The sequence below is a fragment of the Seriola lalandi genome, unplaced genomic scaffold (genome assembly GCF_002814215.2).
Source record: "Seriola lalandi dorsalis isolate HSWRI2012SDOR001 ecotype SW California unplaced genomic scaffold, Sedor1 jcf7180002054431, whole genome shotgun sequence".
Taxonomy (NCBI): domain Eukaryota; kingdom Metazoa; phylum Chordata; class Actinopteri; order Carangiformes; family Carangidae; genus Seriola; species Seriola lalandi.
The window spans coordinates 282,309-304,808 of NW_019524984.1; the positions used below are offsets into that span (position 1 = coordinate 282,309).

The 22,500-nt window shown below is 40.0% G+C and overlaps 1 protein-coding gene across 1 annotated transcript in view; it reads right to left on the reverse strand.

The window, feature by feature from the left end:
- The window catches only part of foxj3 (forkhead box J3), a 111,369-nt gene that overhangs the window by 65,480 nt on the left and 23,389 nt on the right, over positions 1 to 22,500 (reverse strand). The window contains exon 2 of the mRNA XM_023410720.2: positions 16,158 to 16,667. Within this exon, the coding sequence (XP_023266488.1) occupies positions 16,158 to 16,478 (321 nt within the window). The 5' untranslated portion in view covers positions 16,479 to 16,667. The remainder of the gene's footprint in view (positions 1 to 16,157; positions 16,668 to 22,500) is intronic.

Here is a 22,500-nt window from a genome sequence, read left to right on the forward strand (position 1 = left end):
ACACACACACACACACACACACACACACACACACACACACACACACACACACACACAGGTAGATTACTGTATTTTTATTCTTTGTTATTTCATATGGACCCTGTGACATGCCCACCAACACAGAACATACTCCTCAGCCTCGGGGATCTGCACCGAGGCCACGGAATGTAGCACCTTCGTTGTCTATTTGTAGTGGGTGTGGGAAGGCATGTGGGATGCCACAGCATTCGCTCAGCAAGCCATCACTTAAAAAAAATGAAATAAAAAAAAAATGCATGCTTGGACACACAGGTAGAGAAAGGTAGGTTCGTCCAGGTGCAATCATCAGATGATTTAATCCTGTTAGCTGTGAGAGGAGCTGTGACCCTAAGACCATTGGAACTAGGCTCTTCTGACTGACTGAATGAAAATCTTCTGGGTGATGACAAAGAAGTGCCAGATGCTGTATGGTTCTCCTTCAACATTTTGAACCCTCAATACCACTCTCACCTCCTGTGTTACCACACACGATCAAAAATCATGACTCAAACTTGTTTAAATTGCTCCAAGAGTGACTGTCGAGTAGGTTTTCCTGGGCTGCAGTGACAAAAACAATTACACAAAGCACCTATTAATGGCACATTTATTCTATTTAGTAGTACTTAAGCCTTTTTGACTACAGTGACCCCTCCCCCACCGACACCATACTGTCAGACTCAAGAAATCTGCCAACACACGCCGCCCAACACACAGCAAAGCTCTCTCGCATCTTGCAACGCTACCGAGAGACCCAAAGCCTACACTCAAATACCAATGAAGTAAACTATAACGATTTTCAACTAGATTTTTTTTAAACATCTTCAAAGGCATTTGATCTGCCTCCCTTGGCATCAAGTAGTAATGTGTTGGCATGCTAGGTTTTAAACCCCTCAGTCTCTGATCTTTACTCACTTGTATGTAGTTTTAATAAAACATGAACAGTTTGCTCGCCTGCCGCAGAAAAATACATGCCAAGGTGAAATCTGTCATCAATATAATAACCTGTTACTGCATACTCAGAGGGCTCTATGTCTTTGTCCATAATGCATAGACAAAAGAAAACGGGCAAACCAGAAAATCAAAATGATTGTTAACTTTTACTATCTAGACCCAGGTCATCTAGCGTAGCACACTGAGGTATTATAGTAATTAAAACTCAACAGCTACTTCTGCAAAAGGAGATGACACTATGGGGAAATTGTATTTTTCTCCCCCCCTCCACAACAGTGAGCATTTGGTTAAATTAAACCCATTTTTCACTGGCAGGCTCATATAATGAGGTCAATACATGCAAGAAAGAAATTAGCTTGATAAGCGATTACATGTGTGGACTCAAAAAGAACATGTTATCAGGAGAAGTGAGAACAGTGAAGGCAAAAAAAAACTTTCAGAACATCTGCAACAGTGAGATGCTAGGACTTTATTATTCAGGGTTTTTTAAGAGCTACATACTACAATTTATGAAAATAAAAACAAAGGAAAAAAGAAATCAAAGCTGTGAAATCCGCCTGCAACTACAGGGGAGCCAATTGAGATGACAGCTAAGGTTGCTGGTTTGCATCGACCTCCACAGGTGTATTGTTTCCAGAGGCCAGCCCCATATATCCAAACTACAGGAAAGTTAAAGAGATTAGACGGAGGAACAAAATGTGCTTCATTAGAGGAAGAAAAGCACATCATACAGATGTGTAAGGAAAGACATTTATTCCAGACAAGCACAAGCTGTCTACAGCAACATTAAGACTATTTCTGATAACGTTAGTGGGCCATATTGAGCTGTGTACATATTAACCACTCTCACATAAACATTAACCAAGGAAATCTGCAAACATATAGTAAAATAGATGTTGAGCTTACCTGAAACCACTGCCAAGTAAGCAAACAATCCAACTTTATCTTCCAAGTAATTTTGCTGAGGGTAATCCAAGGATATAGCATCCTATAGAGCTCAGACAATAGGCTGAGCCAATACAAAACCCCCATAGTTCTCTAGTGGCATATAAGAAGTTTATGAAGGCTGCACCAAGGATGTTCCCTTTTTCAACAGAAGCCGTGGGGTTAGAGACCAAAAGCTCCAATGTAAGTGTTCTGAACTCAATCTCACTCAGGCACATGCACCCACATTCCCTTCTCTACCTGCTTTGTTGCTGTAAGGCCAACCTTGGAATGGACCTGCAGAAATTCAAGGAAGAAAACCCAAACTTCTGCATTATTTTCTAGGTGCACGCGAGGTTACAGCCCTGGCTTGAATGCTACGTTTGAAATTCGAGCATTCCCCTCATAAATTGGGAGGCAGTCACTGCAGATTTGAAAAGCTGTGGGGGAAAATTCACTTAATGCAACACTGAATGGCAGGTCACACTACAACAAAAGCCCTGAGCCACTCATATGAGGCCTATTTGATCACAGTCCTTCAGAGAGCTATCTGTCTTTGTCTCTCTTTCTCTTTTGCCGATATTTGTGCCTCTCTCACTCTGTCTCACTCTCTTGCTCAGAGCCAAACCACACACAGTCAAAGCACTTTGTACAACCTCTGGTGTTGCTACACTTGCCACACCATTGCACGGTGCAGCATGCAAAAGTGTAGCATGATTTCATTAAGTGGATTATTTCAGAACATCTCTGACCTTCGACACGGCTGTCATTGGCAATGAACCAAGAAGAATTGAGGAGAAATGATAATAAGCACAGACCTCTTTGGAAATTGGCAGGATTGAATGATAGATAACACTCTTTAACAGTGCACCAGTCAGTACAACACAGTAGATTAGACTGGACTGAAAAGGTTGAGACGTGGCAAGATTAAAGAAGATAAAATAAAAGTATGCAAAAATCTGATGGAGGAAATCAGGGGTCATCCCAGTGTTGATGCCAGGATCGCCTAGGGAGGGGGTCAAATAGGCCTGTCTGTACCTTTCTAGTCTGTCACTGTTCCATCAAAGGGGGAAAATAAATAATAGCCTGAGCTGTATATCTGTTGAGTGCTACAAACTAATATTAAAATTATATGAAAATTAATAATGGATATATCGGTTATATATATTTTAGGGAATTATAAAATCATATGAACCAAAAATAGAAAATAACAAAAAAAAAAATAGTGCAATCGAGAAAGTAGACCCCTTTATTACAACAGGGCTTTACTGTTTACTTACTTGAGGTTAACTTTAAAGAATTTATCTGTAGCTAGTAAATTGGAACAACTCACAATTATGGACAACAGCTACAATACTGCAAATTTTTAAATGACCTTTTCACTGCTCAAATCATTAAACAGTGGAATTATGTTTAACTGCTTTGTAGTTTCTATTTATGGCAACTACTGGTAAGTCGTGTCTGATAATTAAAGCCGAAGGTATCCGATATAATCTAAATTGATCTTGTTGAAAGCTTAGACTCTTAAGCTACTGAGTTAACATTAGCTAACTCATAAACCATCTTCAGCTGAGCATCCAGACACTGATTTGAAATGCACATACACTAGGTAACAGACAACAGTTTTCATTCGTTGTTTCCTGCCACTGCCATTGATCCTACCCTTGATTTTATGGGGCCGATTGGGCGAAGGGAAGTTATAATGATGGGACATTTTATGTCACTGTCATAACAACGTGCGCTGGCTCGAACCCCGTCAGTCCATCTACCCTCATGCACTCAGTGCCTAAAGTCATCACAACTTATGTCAGCCTTGAGGAAACAAAAATAAGTGACAGATTCTCAAATTTGAAAAAAGACCAAGCACATACTGTATGCTTGGTCAATCTAGACAAACTGGGAAACTGGTACAGTACAGACTGACAATATCAGGAAAGAGAGCTGCCTTGAACAATGCTGCAAATTGAGTCTGGTTCTCTGAGCGTTGCAGGATCACACTTTTCTTCTGTGCTACACAGGGCACTTTCTCTCCCCCTTTCCTTCTCCACTGCAGAGGCAGCACAAGGCCATGAAAGATTGGAGGCAAAGTGACGTCCTCTGGTTTATCCTCCCTGAAAGCCTTCGCATGCTCTCAGTTCCACATGAGGGATCTGATGAAAGCCGTTTGTCAGTACGCCACTTAATTATCAGCCAGAAGAAGAGCCTCTGATGCTATCCTCTGACAATGGCTCACAGCAGCCTGCTGACTACAGTGCCCACTAACAATGAAAAACTGACTGCAGATACTAATAGTGACAGGGTAGTGCCAACTGTCCACTTAAGAATTAGACAAATTAAGTAACGGGCCAGAAAGCCTTTAGTGTGCTCTTTCAATGTATATTCTTTTCTTTGGAGGCTTAAGTAGCAAGGAGCAAAATTTTACATCTAAATACCAAGAGTGTAAAATGTGATGTTCGGAAGATAAAATCTTAAATAAAACAAGTCCTACTGAAAACACATTATATAGAGCAGAAGAAAACTTAAGACATTTTGACCTTTTATTTTTCCCGCATGTCTACACAAACATTATAGAGTTTATGCTGCTGCTCAATATGCATGTTACCATCAGGCTCCAAATGAATAAAACAGCCACATGCACTCCTTAACCTTCTATCTTTACATAGTCATGTTCTTTTAACTGTTGTCTGTTGAGAAACAAACAGTGACCAAAGCTATGTACCACTATCACTTCTTTACAGATGGAAATTCAAAGAACTTAGGGGGCCAAACTTTCTATTCTAGCATCAGAATCAAATACAACATATGAAATTTGTTCTGAGGAAATGGCTTGTCCATTACTAGAGCTGATCATAGCCCAACCATGTGTGTTGAGCCCACTTTCAAAGAGGCTAGTATATCTGTCAAAAATTTGGGGCGTCTAGTAGCACACAGTGATACATAAAGCGGTTCATTTTCCTATACAGTTGTGTTCTCATCATGCAACTGACTCTTAAATTCACTACAGTCATCCCCAGGCTCTGGAATACACTTGGCCTCCAGGCTACTACACAAGCAGAGAAAAAATAAGCCGTTTACCATCATCCGTATTAATCTGATCTGATACTTAGCTTTTCATTAGCAGAGTACATTACTCTACATGTCCATGACACACAGAAGGTGATGACTCAGAGTAACCTTGGACTTCCCACAGTAACCTGTCAGCAGGGAGCAAATCCACAAAGGAATGGCAAGAGGCAATGCTTCAATTTTAATGGCTGTTGTATTCTCACTGACAAACTCCGAAAATAGCCTAAGAAAAGCTTTTTTTTCTGTAATGTGTATTAGATTTGATTTCCTTCTGAAAGGGAATCACAGACCCACCCTACAGTCCATTAGCCAAGTTAATGCAGAGCTGCCAGACTTGCTGACCCATTAATAATACATTGCAGTGGTCAAAAGAGGCCAGACACCTCCGTGCACCCCTTCATCCCTCTACACGGCCACATTAATGGACTAATTCAGATGCAATTAACTGTTGGGGAGAGGCTGTGGCCTTGTGGCTGGTGCAGCACAGGCTGAAAGGCTTAGAGCCAGGGCTTGGATTATAACCACGCAGTACACACACACACACACACACACACACACACACACACACAAAAAAAAACTTAAAAAAATGAATATCATATCATTTACACTTGTCATCATATGTATCCATCAAAATACTGTTTGTAAGTGGCCCTTGGCTAAACAAATGTTTTTTATGTTTCGGTCCTGATAAAGGTCTCAGGACCGGAATGATTTTAATAAAGAAAGTACTAGTGCTGGACAGTGTATGTGATTTTTGCCTTTTGTTCTGTAGCAAACGAAAACACAAAAATTTCAAGCTGGAAAACTAAAGCAATGTCGTGAATGTTGAGAAAATGCTCCACAGAACTGAGTCAGGTGATAATTATCTTGTGGGTTCATCACTACAAGCGATCCCTTTCACATACAAGTAGTCATGTGTTTTCTGATATAAAAATATTGATTAAATATAGATAATGCTTTATCCTGAGCAGAACCTTTCTTAAGGTGAATCTGCAAAGGACAACAAAGTGTGAAATGCTTGTGCTGCCTCTTTTCGAGATTTAATTTAATTGTATTCATTTTTTATTTTTTTTTTATGTTTGGTCATTACTGCAAGTTACGTTTAATAATGTGGCTCCGAAAACCTGCTCTTTGAGAAGTTGACGTTGACAAATGAGCAATTACAGAAGCGATATTCACGTGTCACATCTGTGACCAGCATGACCCGCGATTAGCCCTGCTGATGCTGAATGTGAGATGCAAGAGCTGCGCCTGTCAATACAGGCGCCTGGGAAGGCAGCGTAGCCCATTTTGGCATGTCATCCATCACTGGTTCCACACGGCTGCCACAGCTGTGTCATTGTCCCCCTCTCACAGACCGCTGACCCCACTGAGGACGCACCAGCAGGATGATCAAATATCTCTCTGGGATAAGAGACAGCCATCCTGCAAAAAAAAAAAATCCCTTTTCCTACATATCCTCCACCACGGTGACATCTTTATCAGTAAGCAGCATTTAATGCCAGGCAGCAGCCGAGTCGTGTAAAGACGACACGGCTGCTCAGCTTTCATTCCAGAAAAGCAGGGATTGTGAAGAGCAGAGTGAAGCCATTAGCCGCAGGAGCCTGACACAGAAGGTGACGGGGGTTAAATTGTTGCCAGAGAAGAGAGAGGGCGGATTAAAACAAAGAAGAAATGGAACAACATTGGCCAGACGTATTCCCACGATAATTACTTGCCATGCAGATTTTTATCACCATGCCAATCATCAAGGCCAGACTAATACTTTTAAAATTCCTATCAGATGTGAATGACCTACAGTCTGAATGTAAGGCAGCATGGCCGTGCTCCCAGTCACTCTAAGTGGATATTCAGTGGAGGGCTTAACTCAGTCAGGCTGCAAACCTTTGACCATATCAGCAGTCTCAGGTTGCTGTAGACTTTTTAAAAGATACTTCTCCAGCCTCTGCTAATTAGTCTGCTGCCTCTTTCCCTTTCATTTCCAAAAAGGAAACGCTGTGTGTACGCTACGGTGCTGGCAGATAAATTAGCTGCAAGCTTCACAGGAGGCATCCGTTCTTCAGGGAGAGCAGGCTACCTTAATTATGAATATTATTAATTACATTTAAAAAAAGACCAGGAGAAATTAAAAAAAGAACACATCAATCAATCACACACCTACTAAAAGATATTTGTTAAAATGAAACCACACCTTGTTTATTTGCAATACTTAAATTATATTTTATATACAGATGGAACCAGTGGCAGCAATAGCCGCTCTAATGCAGCTTAGATGAATTTAACAGGGCAGATTCAGTGTTAAAGGCAGATTCCAAGGACTGTGCTCTATTTATAGCTTGCAGAATTCATCAGTGCACTCCGCTCTTTTCTCCTCCTCCTTGTCAGGGCAAAAATCAGTGCACGTACAACAGGCAATGTTAAAAGGCACCATCTGTGATCCCAATGTAAACAAAGGTAGCCTGATATTCACACTGAATGGCCATTATGTTACTTCTCAATTATTCAGCCTGGCATTGCCTTCTTATTAGCAGTTTTCTGGAGGGAAGGATTTGATTTTAACCTAACCAATCACTAAGCTAAAGCACCCAGATGATGACTGTGTACACATAGCATAAGTTCAGTAAATTTCCTCCCCCCCAAAAAACAGCAGCTGGCATTGAAAATACATGTTGTTTCTTTAGTGGCATTTTTATTGTTCCTGAAATAAGCCACCACACATGATGAGAGATGTCCGAGTATAGAGGAAAACAATACACAAGGCTGTGTCAAATATTTTGACAATGTAATACAGTATGAGTTCCTTTCACCTAGTCCATTATTTTTTTGTATTAGGACACCTCAGAGGGCATTATGACTCTGTTATAAGATGAACATCTATCATATAAACAAAAGAGTGTTATGTGTTTAATAAATTAAGGTTAAAAAAAAAAAAAAAAAAAAAAAAGGCCAGTCAATTTTTTATAGACTGAGTCTAATGGTATTATCCTTTGTTTGACACAGCCTGGCAATGCCACTCAGTTTTTGCCTGCCCACAAAGGCTCTGATGATTTCTCTAGTTTAAAAAAAACAGACCAGAATAACCTTTGAAGAGCAAGTTATTAGTGTTTTCTGATGGTGATGGAGGTTTTTATCAGTAATTAAATTATAATATGTTGATAATCAGTTGACACATTTTTATCTAAAACTAAAACTGTTTTTTGCTACAAAAACATACCTGATATTAATTTGGTCAAAAACACATAAAAAAACAGACTTTCTTGATCCATCTTTAAAGAATCCATGATGGTGCAGCAACATTCACAGATATTCTCAACAACATGACACTCTTACTGTATATATGCTGCATTACGCAAAGGTGGCAGCCTACCAAGTAGAAAAATAACAGAGGGCAAAAGGCCATTCACTGGGAAAACTAAGTTAATACACATGGAAAGCAAACTGTTATTTTTGTCTAAATTTTTCTCGCCACGAAACGATGACTACAGAGTTTCTGAGCAGCTCCCTATGGCCCTTCATCTTCCCCTCTGAAGAATCTAAGAACTAGCTAATGATTTTTCCAGTTATGAGTTGTTCTGAAATGTGCTTCAAACTCCTTGCAGTTTATAACTCTAACTGTGACACGGGTTGATTTTCTTGCCCACTGCAGTTAAGGCTACAGATGTGTGACAAAGCAAGGGCACGGCCCACTGGAGGTGATGATCTCAGTCACCACATAATTGGGCAGGTCTGGAAAAGACATAGTAATGCAGATCCTAACCCTTTCCCCAGTTATTACAGTCTTATGAGTTTCACTACTAATGCCATTGAGCTAACTACTTCTACTCTATAGTTCTAACTGGGAGAACGGCCAAACCTTACCTAACTAGAGAACAAGAGGAAAACTAGCTACCCAACAACCCTGACTACACTGACGTCCGACGTCCTTGGCCTCTCATATTCCTCCAAAATGATCAACTGAAGAGCCGCAACAATGCACAGTGATTAAATGATTTTTCAAAGGCCTGAGGCTATGACTAAGAATGTGTGCAGGGATCAACAACCCATCATTGTCCAGTGTTACCTGCATTATAAAGGATTCTTAGAAGAAAAAGTGTTGCGACACAAGTGGTGTATCCCAGCCTGTGAGTCAGGTATTGCCTTCAACAGATCTCATTATCACAGAGGAGGAAGTTCACTGAATCAATTGATGACCATGGTCAACAGCTTTTACAACTGGCTGCTATATCACATTGAAATAAAAGAGCACTTGGGAGGGGGCTGTTAAGGGTTCATAACTGTTTAAAATGATAGCAGAAGATATATATATACATATATATATGAGATGAATTGAGAGGCCATTGCCATGACTGCCAAAAAGACAACTACAGTTTCAAGTAAAATTGAAGCCAACATCTCTACACAGGCCTGCAGGCCACAAGAGGAAGCGATAGAAGCCTCAGGCCTTTTATGTTCTGCACTGCAGTCAGCACTTCACTCAGCGGAGTGTGGGGACAGCAGCTCCTGCCAAAATGTATCCGTGCCAAGGCCTGCCAGCCTGCTCTCCCCGCCCACTCTAAGGGCCAGAGCGTGAGCGGTGGGGCGCCGGTAGGCGGGTGCAAGGTGAGGCTGGTGGGCGGGTGGCCAGGCTGGAGCTTCCTGACACGGGAACCCGCCTCACAGCAGGATCAAACTGGCTGCCGAGTGAATCACTACCCCTCCCACCAGCTGACAAAGTCAGCGTCAGGCTAGCACACAGTCACTTTTTGCTGTCTCTACAATTATCAAGGAATCCAGACAAAAGTACGAAAAATACAGCTGTGTCACCTCATCATTCATCAGACTTCATCTCAGCCAAAGTTCGTATAAGACTGGATTGGAAAATTTATGAACTTTGGATCATTGTGGAATTGGACCGGTTCACAGGTTACAAAAGGAAACAGAGTAGCTCTCTAAATATGTATTGATGCTGCTGAAAAATTCAGTATCAGTAAAGTGCTTAAAATTTAAATGCCTGCTTTACGGTGTAATGATGGTACAGGTTAAGAAAGTAGATGAAGGTATCAGAGAGTCTAGCACCAAAGCAATTTTACACTTTCAGATTTCAGGCACTGCAAACCTTAGCTTGAGGTGGAAGATAGGGGCAGGAAGTGCAAATGCTCATTCCTAAAAAATCTTATTTAAATAAGCAACAGGAGCAGGGTTTTTCTGAGCTGTGGCTAGTCACTAGTCAGAAGCAGGAACATTATCTCCAGAGTAAATAATGTCCTGGAGGACCAGTAGCTACCCAAATTGCTTCTTAAAAAAATAGAAAACTGCTCCAGGCTGCTATTATTAAGCCTCAGATCCAATGGGAAGTTGAACCTTTGATCTGTTTAGGGTACTGTGTATTTGCATTTTATAATGAGATCAAAGCAAGGTCCAGGGCCCCTGCAGAAGGCAGCTCTGTGCCCCATCTCTGCACATTGGACGATTTACAGACCAAAGCTACATTTCCCTGTTAACAGGATCATGTAAGAGCTATGGACCTCAGTGAAAATGCAGTGGGAGATGTTTGTTAGGCAATCAACAGTAGCTAACATTCTCTTCCAGCTAATTTTCTTTTCCTGTACTCAGGTGTGGAGGAGAAAAAATAATACCATGCCAGTAGCAACAATCTCTTCAACAGTTAAAAGTTCAAGAGCAAACATTTCAAGCATTTTTAAACTGGTTGAGAATTGCTCCAGATTTTCTTTGGCATTCTTCACCTGGAAGAAATGCAGCGGGGAATTTACACACTTTGCCTGAAGTGAGCCTACAAGGAGCTGAGAGAAGGTTTGAGATGAGTATGGAGGTCAACATTTGAGAGTGTATGTGGAGTCTCTCTATTCAATACTGTTCCTGACCATTTTATTTATTTTTTCTAAACAGAAAACATATCAGAAAAGAAAGCGCGCACACTGTCACTCTGTCTTTGGCTGAGATGAAGTGAGCAAAGTTTCCCATTTTCAGACAGCCTGATCAGAGCTGGAGCTGGGAGGAGGACCGCACACAGTCAGAGGGGGTTAAGACATCCATGCTGATGAATTAAGTAGGCTGTTTGCTTAAATTAGCCCATCCAGTATGAGGTAATTATTGTAGCAACACCTGAGAAATTAAATGTTGTTCTAAACTTGAGTTCAATGAATTGATTTGCAAATATCAATAAAGTCAATAATCAAATGAAAGAGAAGTATACTTTTGTAATATAATATTTGCTCAAATATATTTCTTGTACTATATACTGTTTAGCAACAAACACTCCCCTGTTTACAATGAATGCATATACAGTACCAGTCAAAATAGTTTGGATACATTTTCCAAGTGTGTCCAAACTTTTGACTGGTACTGTATAGCATATGGGTTTCAGGCCTTTTTTCAGGCAATTTAAAATCTGTGTTTTAATCACATAATACTCATAATTACTTAGAAATTCCCCTGTATCCGTGTCATGATAAAAAGTACTTAAAAGTTTATCTGTCTGTCTTTTTGTATGTCCCTGTAAAATAAATGGACCAACACTAATTGATAAAGCAACTCACTCACAGAAATTTCAAATCTTGAAATTTATAATTGGTTAAGACTGTTCCACTCTTCTTGTACCGTACTGTCCATCATTATGCACACAGGTAGGGGAATACCCCCTCCCCTGCAGCTGTCTCCTTGAAGTGTCTTGAAGCCACACATCTGCAAATGGTTTATGTAACAACTGCCCCACAAACAGTTGTAGCGAAAGTGAGAGAATGCTGATTTGCCATTCATGACACGCACGACAGCATCCGTGAAGAGACGGAGCAGATTCGAGAAGTTGTGACAACACATCTGAAGACTATATTTAGTTGCTATTTCCATTCATTCAATTACTCATCATAATCATTTTGAAAATCTTTTCTTTGAAATGTATAAAAAGAAAAAAAAAAGGTGTAAAACCAAATTCCAACATGTACAGTCAGGTGCAAAAGTCTGACACCACTTCAGAATAACTGTTCTGAAATATTCTTATGGATTCTTAAATACTGAATCCGACCCAAAGTTAAAAGCCTAAGCAAAGAAGAGACTTGTAAAATATAAATGCTTTTACTTTATAGTTTTACAAGTCTCTTCTTTGCTTAGTGCTCCTTGCAAGGGAAAGGCATGTTCTCCTGACCTTGGAGTTGGAGAAGACTGTTCCCATTTACCCTTTAATCTCAGAGGACTTTTCTGGGCCAGGTTACATTGACTGTAATGGCTTTGAAAAGAAAGGAACTGAGCATGAGGTAACAGAAAAATCAGGAGCAGATAGATACAGTATAGTCCACTATAGAAAAGTGCTGCAAGCAAATGCCTATACATTTATTGGACATATACTGTATGTTTAAGAATTCAAGTATGTGAAAAATCCTTAAGCAATCTGGCAGATCTTCAAAAAGCCATGTTTGCCATGCAAGGAACAGAAGGACATGACAGTCACAGTATATGAGCTGAATCATACACAAGACTGCTTAGACAAACCTGCAAAATATGAATCAAAAGTGCCTCAGAGAGCTGGAGAGGGTGTTAAGAAGAGCACCATCTAATTGCTTGCACATAGATGCCAAGCACATATTCTGCACTCTCGAAGGCGGCATTCACATTTTTTGACCTTGATGAATTATCTGTTTTTATTGACAGCACTTATTGATATTTCTTAAAAGCGCAGGCTAATGGAGTTCTATTGAGATGATTAAATGAGTTGCTGGCGCCCGGATTAGCCCAGTCTCATCTCGCCGGCACAGCTTGCATTATCATACAGAACAGACGCATGCGTGCGTTGAGTCCCAAATTCCTGCGACTGACATCTCCAGGGGAACAGAGAAGAGATGACTACATCCGACCTACATTCACCCCACCCAGGCATGCTTGCTTTTCCAACTAATTACACAGACAAACATGCATACTCAGTCACATTATAGGTGGATTCATATCATAGTAACAGTCACAGTGCAGGGAAAATATTACTACTGCATGGATATTACAGAATTATACAATTTCAATTAGGCATTATGCTACTTCCAAAGATGTATCTCTGAGGGTTTTAAAAGCAATAAACTCTTGCAACCGTACAAGCTCCTAGTGACCTCCTGATGATTGGGAGAGAAACTTTTCCCAGGGTTTTGCACAGGCTTAGATGAAAATATAATTTGTGTGATGGTTTGTGAAAATTCTCCAAGTACAAAAACATTAGGAAAAAACCTAGGGCTACTGGAGCTTGTTGAAATGCCTCAGGCACGGAAACAGCACTATTGGATTTCATTCAAATGCTCCTTATGCAATGAGTAGACTTTATATATACTCTATACACATTATTTCAGCAGTTTAAATTCTCAGAAAAAAACTATGGCAGGGAAAACACCCTATTAACAAGAATTGAGAAAAAATTATGACGCAGGCTCTAGTCCATGAGCACATCTTCAAACCGCTTTTTCAGTGTTTCCTGTGCTGTACAGCATCCTGGTTTGAGTGATGTGGTTTTTCTCACTTTTAAATGTGATGGGTATTTCTACAGTTGCAGCCCACATTTAGGACAGAATCTGTTGATCTATGCAAGCTTTTACTAAACCAGAAAGTACTTTAAGAGCGTCAATCTCCACCAACGCTAATTCTATAACTTGCTCTTATACCCAAGGTATCATTCCAATTACGTCAAATCTATTACCTATACCTGATACTGAAAAGAAACCCTTACCATTTCGACATCATACTTCTGTTAGTTTCATCAAAGAAAAAAAAAAAAAACACGCAGAAATCTCATAAAATCAGTGGTTATGGTTCCTTGACCATAGAAAGTCCACAAAATTTTTTGGCTTCTAAAAGAGTAAAAAATATAATAACCTTGGCAAATTAATTATCCACTGAGGAATCACTGGAAAGCAGTATTAGGAGTGGTTTATCTGCGTGAATCTCTTTATCCCAAATTTCCACAACTGTACTACTGTACTACTATAATGTTACACATGATGCAACCTTTACCAATACTGTGATGTTGAAAATGGGTTTGCTGTGGACTAAAACTAATGCAGCCCTGCATTAAAATGTGGATTTTGCCTAACCTCACTTTTGTAGTACAGGGTAATGTTTTGAATTTAAAGAGAACATCTTCCATGATATAACACAGCTTTAAAACTGCACCCCGACTTCTAAGTATTAGAGTTAGAATTACACATTGATCTGTTAATCCCTAAGACAACTGAACTCATTCTTTTGTTGTAGACAGGTTGTACACAGACACTTGCAAAGGGACAAATTTGCTTTGCCGAACCAGTTGCATTTAGCCTTAATTATCATATTTTCAAAAAAGCCCCCACGTTCTATTTTTAAAATAAAATTAAAAAAAACCTGGCATCAGTTAAGATTTCAAGATTTCATGACATTTCCAAATCTTCAGTGATTATTTCCAGAACTGTAAAACAAGCTTTTGAATCCATAACAATATCTTAAGTGTTTCCTGACCATGTGACTCCAGAAATGACCACTTGATTTCATGATAAAGCTACAAAAAAAAAAAAAAAAAAGAAAATCTCATTGACAGCCATACAAATTAGCCAGGCTTTGGTGAATTAATATCACGTAGTCCGTTCTGCTGTATCTACAGTAGGACTGTAACTCAGTGGGTAGCGCAAAGCTTCGATCCTGCCAGCAGCACCAGTCTGATTCCCACTGAGGCCACCCACTCTAAAATGTATAAAAAGTGTATGAATTCAAGTGCTTTGGATAAAAGTATCAACTAAATGTTGTGTTTTATGTACTGTTATTTTAGTTTGGCTAGTCAGTCACACCCTCATATTTCCGAACAATAAAGTCTGTGGATATGTGTGAGAGTTCACTAAGTCCACTTCAACCCACCTAAACGATGATTTACTCATATAGCTGCTCTCTGGATACAAAGAAATATTAACAGTTTAACATATCTAAATGGATACAGAGTGACCACATAGTGCTACATGCTCTGCAGTAGGATCTGAACTTGAAATGCAGCAACAAAAACAGTGGGAAATAACTGCTGCAACCTTATCTCTATATCTAGAAGAATTGTACGTGTGTGTAATGAACAGTTAAATTCAATGCTAGGGAAGGTAGACGGTATACAAAATGCAGAGTTGACATCAGTGAGGATGAAAATGCCTGTATCCCTATGCAGGAATACGTGCAGACTGACAGCGCATATGCTGCTGTCCTGCTGACAACTAAATAAGGGATGATGAAGGTAAAAGAGGAAACAAAGGTCGCAAAATAAAACAATTCATTTCCTTACAAAACGCCTCACCACAGAAGCTAAAATCATTCCATTTATAATAACACTTTCTCATCTCTGCCTCACCTACAAAACACACACATACACACACCTCCATACAGCCTGTACACATGCCAGATCCTGTCGCCCCAGGAAATGGGCTTCATACATCTTGTCTGACTGCAATAAAGCAGTGCCTAAGATTCTATTTCCAATAAACGTCGACTGATTGGAAAACTCATTCTAATATCAATTTCCATCTGGGCCCTTTAAAAGGCAATCAGCATAGCTTCATCTCGGTATATCATGGGCTCCTTGAGATGATGACACAGCACTGGCTCTCTCCTTCTGCATAATGGCCTTCTCCTATCAAGGCATCTGCAATGAATAATACCACCCATGAATGGGCTATTTAGTCTGTGTTCGCACAGATAGGGGCCACTTCTCTGAATATTAATCCAGGGTTCTACACTTCATATGGTTCTCTCAGGGCTGCACCATTTTTCATTCTGAGAAGTAAGGCACTTAGAGAGATTTGACATACTCATAGTTTCTCTCTAAGCTTTCTCAGAAATGACAATGGTGATTACCAATGGCATCTCACTTTTTTTTTTTTTTTTAAATTTATTTATTTAAAGATGCCCAGCACCCACAAAACAACGATTTAAAGTCAAGGAATGTCAATTTCAACTCTTCTGCAAACGACAACTTAGCACTAAATGCAAGGTCAAAGGAGAATATCCGCAAGTGAATAAATTGACAGAAGTCAAACTGTCAACCAACTTTAACTTTAAACAGCACTGATGTTGTGATGATGATGTTCATGTCAGTATCAGAATTTTAAAGCCCTGCTACAACTACAATCCAAATTACTACTATGATTATTATGGAATCTTAATAAACTTTTACATTTTCCATCTGCATTAAACAAAGTGCAGATGGATCTCTTGCTCACCTTCCAGCCACTGCCCGCCTCCCTGTAGTAGGGAAAGTTATCACAGATCCACTGGTAGATCTCGCTCAGTGTCATCTTCTTCTTTGGCGAGCTGTTGATAGCAAACGTGATGAGGCTGGCGTAGCTGTAGGGTGGCTTGCCATCCTTGTGCTGCTGCACCTCCTCCTGGTCCAACGTGGTGTTAGGATCCAGTAGGGTACTCTTCTTGCCCATGCCTGGCCCGTGGGCATTCTGGGCGTCTGCCTTGCGGATTGCCGCCTGCATGGTCAGCTGAGGAAGCCAATCCATGGAGGTCAGGCTGCTCTCCAGCTCCGACGTCATGGTGACGGGAGGCTGGGCAGGAGGGGGGTGGGGAAAAGGTGGAGGTGGTGGTGCTTGTTGTTGGTGCTCGGTGACTGATGGACAGTTGATCAGTTGTGAAGGAACAAACTGAGACAAGTGACAGCTTGAAGATGAAGTCAGGGCTCCCTCAGTTCAGGACATGAGCATAGCGTCTTCTGTAGGCCAACTCTGGAGAAACAGGACACAGAAATGCCTTTATTAGTCATACACTCTTTGTTACAAGGAGCAGCTAAACATTGGAAATAAAACATATACATATCAGCAATACTGCAGAGAACAAAAAGAAATGTTAGTGAGGAAACAGCAACTGTGTGTCAACATCAAAAACCAAGTGTCTCTGTAAAGTATGCTTATATTCGCTGTGCATGAGATCACAAGCCCACCACTTTCTCCACCACTTGCTGCTCTCAAAGCTGACTCATAGCTGGGACTCCATCTGCACAAGGAGAGAGTAAATGCCAGGCAATTGTTTTCACAACTGCCAGCCAAATGGGGGAATGGCTCAGGAGGAATTCCGACTCTCTTGAGGGTAGTAAACCCCCTCTCCTTACTTCCCTGCCTGCCAGCTTGCCTGCCTCTTCCCCTTCCTCCCCCAAACGGAGCCTCTGCCGTAAACAAGCCAGTCAGTGTCGTCCTGCAAATTGTCCTCGGCCCTGTGTGTGTCTGCCGTGCTGTGCAGAGTGCAGCAAGCAACAGCCTGTCTCACGGTCCCTTGCGGCATACTGCCCTCCCTATCTTAAAATAGAGGGGCAGAGTAGAAAGGCCTAAAGTTACAAACGTAGGTGAACATGGGCATCGGTGGAGGGAAAAAAAGAAACGGAGCAGGATGACACTGCAGTCTGACTGAGGGGAAAAAAAACTGAACAGGCAGAAGAATGAGGAATCCTCACCAAGTTGTGGGATTTTTCTCTTGACTAAGCATGCTAACACGTGTGTGTTTGTGTGTGTGTGTGTCTGTGTGTGAGCATGTGTGAACCTGAGTGTGCACTCAGGCTGTAGGGCTGAGAATACATACAGTCTTGACAGCAGTCAATAGGTCAAATACCGTTTCTTTCAAAAATAGCAATTGTGTGCATTGTGGAATTATAACCAATTATTAGCACATACACAATTTTCTACTGTTCCAACACTTTATGATTATTCTTAAATATCATTGCTAAATTTAATTTACCAAAATAACATTGATTATAAATTTTGTTGTTCTTATCATGATTATAATATCCTTTTTTTAAAAAAAATCATGCTCAAAAAGGTTTAAAGTATTTAAAACATTTTCATCTATTTTTGAGACAGTTAGGTGGAATATTTGAGAATTTGTTCTACATCTATCAAAAAAGTGATAAGGAATTTAAAAAACCCAATTTTATGGGTCTCTGCTGTCAGTATGAAAAGCAACAGCAATAGTAAGAAATTCCTAAATTGGGCAAACTGAATTGGTGGCAGTTGGTCAAAAGCAGTTTGTGGTTGTTCCTTTCAAAAGATCTCTCACAGCAGGGGTTAGCTAGTGCCCAGCAGCCAATTCAATATCTGCTATCAGTGAAGACAGGCAGAGCCAGATGATGAAGGCATTTTTCAGACAAGCGTCCACGCAAAATTCTGAGAAGCGAAAAACCAAATCTGGTTGGGGGAGATCATTAATGGAGTCGAGAATTGGTCTCAAGTCTTCCCTTATAATCAGTGTTGGGTTTCATAAGGTGCTGTAAAGTTTCTAATATAAGTTTTCCAAGGAAAATGTTTTTGCATTTTTATTTATTTGATTCCTTTGAGTATCCAAAGCTTGAAAGGTGGCTCTGATAGAGAACAGTAGCTGTGGTCGGCCTGAATTCATGTCAGTAATGAAGTTTTTTGTGGAAAAAGTAACACTAAAAGTCTGAGTAAGTTTCTCAAACGACTCTTGCAACATAATTCACTCCTGTGCTGCCCATCTTTATGATCTGCATGTTTCACGCTGCCATATTTTCACCAAAAATGCTACTTTTGCCCGAGGTTTGATAAGAAGCTTTGAGAAGAGAGATAACAAGAGAGGAATGCAGCATATTTAGCCATATTCTGGCAAAATGGTGAATGTTCAGAACATACTGAGCGTGAGATGGACAACAAAGAAGCAGATTATCTCAAAGTTTTTATGGATGTTTTGATACTTAATTCCACCTGTGAATACGTGTCTATTGTAACTGACAAAAACAACTACTCTAATTCAATAAGAAGAAGAAAACAACAAATGTTGTACGGCCATCCTAGCTAGATCTGTGGTACAGTTTCTTTAATCTGTCCACTTCAAAAAGAGCTGGTTATTTACTTTTCACTGTTTTTTTATTCTATCATTATTAACACTTGTACCATGTTTGTTCACATGGCTGGAGGCCTTGATGAAAACACCAAAAGCTTTAAAGTAACTCTCCCAACCTCTGCAGTCATGAGCAGACTGAGAGATGAGCAGAGTTACTGACTGGCGGGTGAGTCAGAACTAATGGTGGAGAACACTTCCTCATCCCTAAAAAGACAAGCAAATCAAACACAAGGTATCTGCACCCTGTAACTGAAATAAAGATGACTCACAAGCAGCTAATGACAGATTTTCACTACATGGTTATCATGTAATGAAAAGAGTTAACGATAACAAAATTATCGCATTATCTACAAAATTTGAAAAATAAAATAAATATAATAATATTAATGATGATGCTATTGAATTAGAAATGATGCAAATGAATTAGACTCAAACATGCGTGTAAGGAGGTGGAGAGAGTCTGTAACCATAAACGTACAGAAGTGTACAAAAAGAACAATTACACTTAATGGAAATTGAGAGGAAAACCGATGAATTGATAAACAAAAGATCTACAAGACCTAACATCTGCATATCATTACATATTTGAATATCTGCAGCATCAATCAAAGGCCCTACATATTGTTCTAGTTTGACATATTGTAAGAACATTACAGGGACATTTCAGTGACAACTACTCAGTTGAACCCATACTTCTGCAATGAACACAGGACATAATGTAGCTTGTTCGCAACACTGAGACAGAGTAAGTATGAAATGTTTAACAATGTAGTCATATATTGTATTCTTCTTGCTTTTGCTTAATGTAATCATGTGTTGTTTTGTTTAACTGATACAGAATGTATCACACCCTATAGGTTAGGATATTGCTAACACCTTTAAATATAATGCTATACAATACAGCTGAAGTAATTAGTTGATTAATCGATTAGTCAATCAAAAGGAAATTCAATGACAAACATTTTGATGACCTATTAATTGTTTCAATCATTTTCCAAGTGCAAATACCAAACACTCTCTGGTACCAGGTTTTCTAAGGTTAGGATTTGCAGCGTTTCTGTTTTATGTCACTGTAAACTGAATATCTTTCGACAGTTCTGCTGGCTGGACAACATAAGACATTTGAAGACATGGTTTCATTTCTTCAACCCAGGGCAACTCTGATGGTGGATGTTTTTATGATATTTAAAATACTACACAATTAATTAATTAGTACAGAAAATTGGCATATTAATCAGTAATGAAAAAAAGAATCAATGCCTGCAATGTAATTCAACCACACTGCAAACTTAAATCCTACAAAATAATAACCGTGGATTTAAATCATCCTTCATTTGACGTCTGTTGTACTGGATTGCCTTAGATTTAGCTAGGTATACCTCATGAACTGGCAGCTTAGTGTTGTATGTGTGTAAGTCAACTCTTGATGGTCTTGATCTAAGTATTTCCATTGACACCTAATGCTCAGTATAATTGGGAGTAGCAGGGAGGAGGAAGCAGGTAGAGCCTTCTGGTGGCTGGAGGTGAGCTGACTGAGGCAAGGGTTGATGAAAGGCTCTTTGCCCGCTACACAGAGACGCACGCCATTTGACCCTCCACGCTAATGATCCAGCTGCTACATAATCTGCAGGGCCAAGTCGGTGTCTTAATTAGAGAACCTTGGGCTGTGGCACGAATGATGAAGCGCAACACAGCCAGGCAGTAAGGCGGCCCCCCCGCTGTCTTCATTACCCTGCCAGGCTGTGGGACAGTCAGAGCAGGGACAAGCCCCAGCCTGCTGCAGTGTCAAGGAGGACTGTCTGAGTTTGTTCACCAACGGGTCTGGGGGTAGGCAGAGGAGTACTAAGGAAGCGGGGAAGATGAGAAGAAAAGCCAAAGGAGATGGAGCAGTAGGGGAGGGTGTGAAGGGCACAACCATGCTGGCATCAGGCCTGGCAGAGAGCAGAAGTGCCAACAGTGTCTGCATCGAAGAAGTCTGAGAGTTCAGGCTCTATGATTACGAGCCCAGGGGAACAGACTACGTTCCCACACACATTGAGCCACTTTGATCTGGCTCTAAGAAAATGGGGTCCGTCACTGTCACCGCCAAAAAAAAAAAAAAAGAAAAATGAAAACTTCTCTCTGTGTCTCGACTTTAATTTGTTTTTAGAATGGAGCGCTGAGAGTATTTTTGAGGGCTGAGAGGGAGAAGTGGATGGTCAAATTCATTCTCTATTCAACACTCAAAGTTTCTTTATCCTCCAGGGATTAATGGCAGATTTAGTTCTGAATGAGAAACTGAAAGCGTTTTTGAAACATCTTAATTTACCAAGTTCTTGACAGGACTTATCAACGTTCCTGCTGCCAACAGAGCAGTGACAGCAAATCAGTGATTGTGTACTGTGTCTCAGCTACTAAGTCTGAAGTGGCTCAATCAAACTGACAGAATGATTATTATACATGTGCCAGGCCCTCTTTTATTCAAGAATCCCCATTGAGGCAACAAGATGAGTAACAATCAGGGATTACTCAACTCAACATAGCAGATTACGTCAACTTCATCATGTTAGGCAAGTACGTACTGAAATGCAAGTCAGCAACTGCGTCATATCAAATCTGCACTGTTCCCAATATTCTCTACTTACGTAAATCGTTTAGTACACCTAACAAATACGCAATTTTGCTACAATGATTGGCACTTTGCTGTCTTTAACATTTTATATAATGACAATAACCAGCTAATTAATTTTAAATCTACTTGAGAATTGTTTCATAAATGTGGGCATGTCCGGACATACATATCTGTAATGGGGTCAGTGTACTTCACTTGCTTCCGACAAGATTTGTAACTATCGCAAAACTGACAATCTGACAGTGTTACCAACTATATGCAGGGTGATCAAAGGCCAGAAAGAAAGCAGGATTTTACTTACGCTGTCTTTCTTTAATTCTCCACACAACTAAATCCATCAATGGTATAACACGATGCAAGCCTTTAAGGAAGGACTGTCTATAAGTCTGCGCTGTTTGAACCACAATCGCATCTCACTCCTCTCTTATGATGGCAGGCTTTTCCAACCCAACTTTGATCGTGGTCAATTGGATTAATTCAAACAATTTTGCCTTCAGATGTGGTCAGACACTGTATAGTAGGAATCAGTTTGTTACCTGGCGTGAACTCATGCAGAGGCAGTTTGGATCTGGCCTTAGCACAGAAAACTAAAAACAATGTTTAAAAACGATGTTGCGATTACCGTATTGAGATGCTGTGGTTCACATGTCTTAATATAGTTAATTTTGCTGAAATGATCATATAGTAACACCTTAACTACTTGAATCTAATACATTATTGAAAAATTGAAGGATTTAATATGATGAACATGACTTGATGACAACATTTTACCGTGTTATTCCAGTTGGTAAATATTGTAAATATACACCAGACTGTAGCATCCACATGATGCTGTATTGAGTCATTTATACCTTAGCAGGCAACAACATCTAGTGTTACTGTTATTCAAGTGTCCACTATGTAAATGCTATGCTATCATTAAGGATAGCATAGCATTTACTTTCCCTACGGTTAGGGATGGGAGTTCACTGGTTTTAAAACTTACTACAGCTAGAACAACCTGATGGTAATTAGACTGTTCCACAGTTTAATTGTTTAATTGCGTCTTTTATTTTACAGAGAACAATCTATTGTCCAGCAGTAACCAAACAGCACTAAAT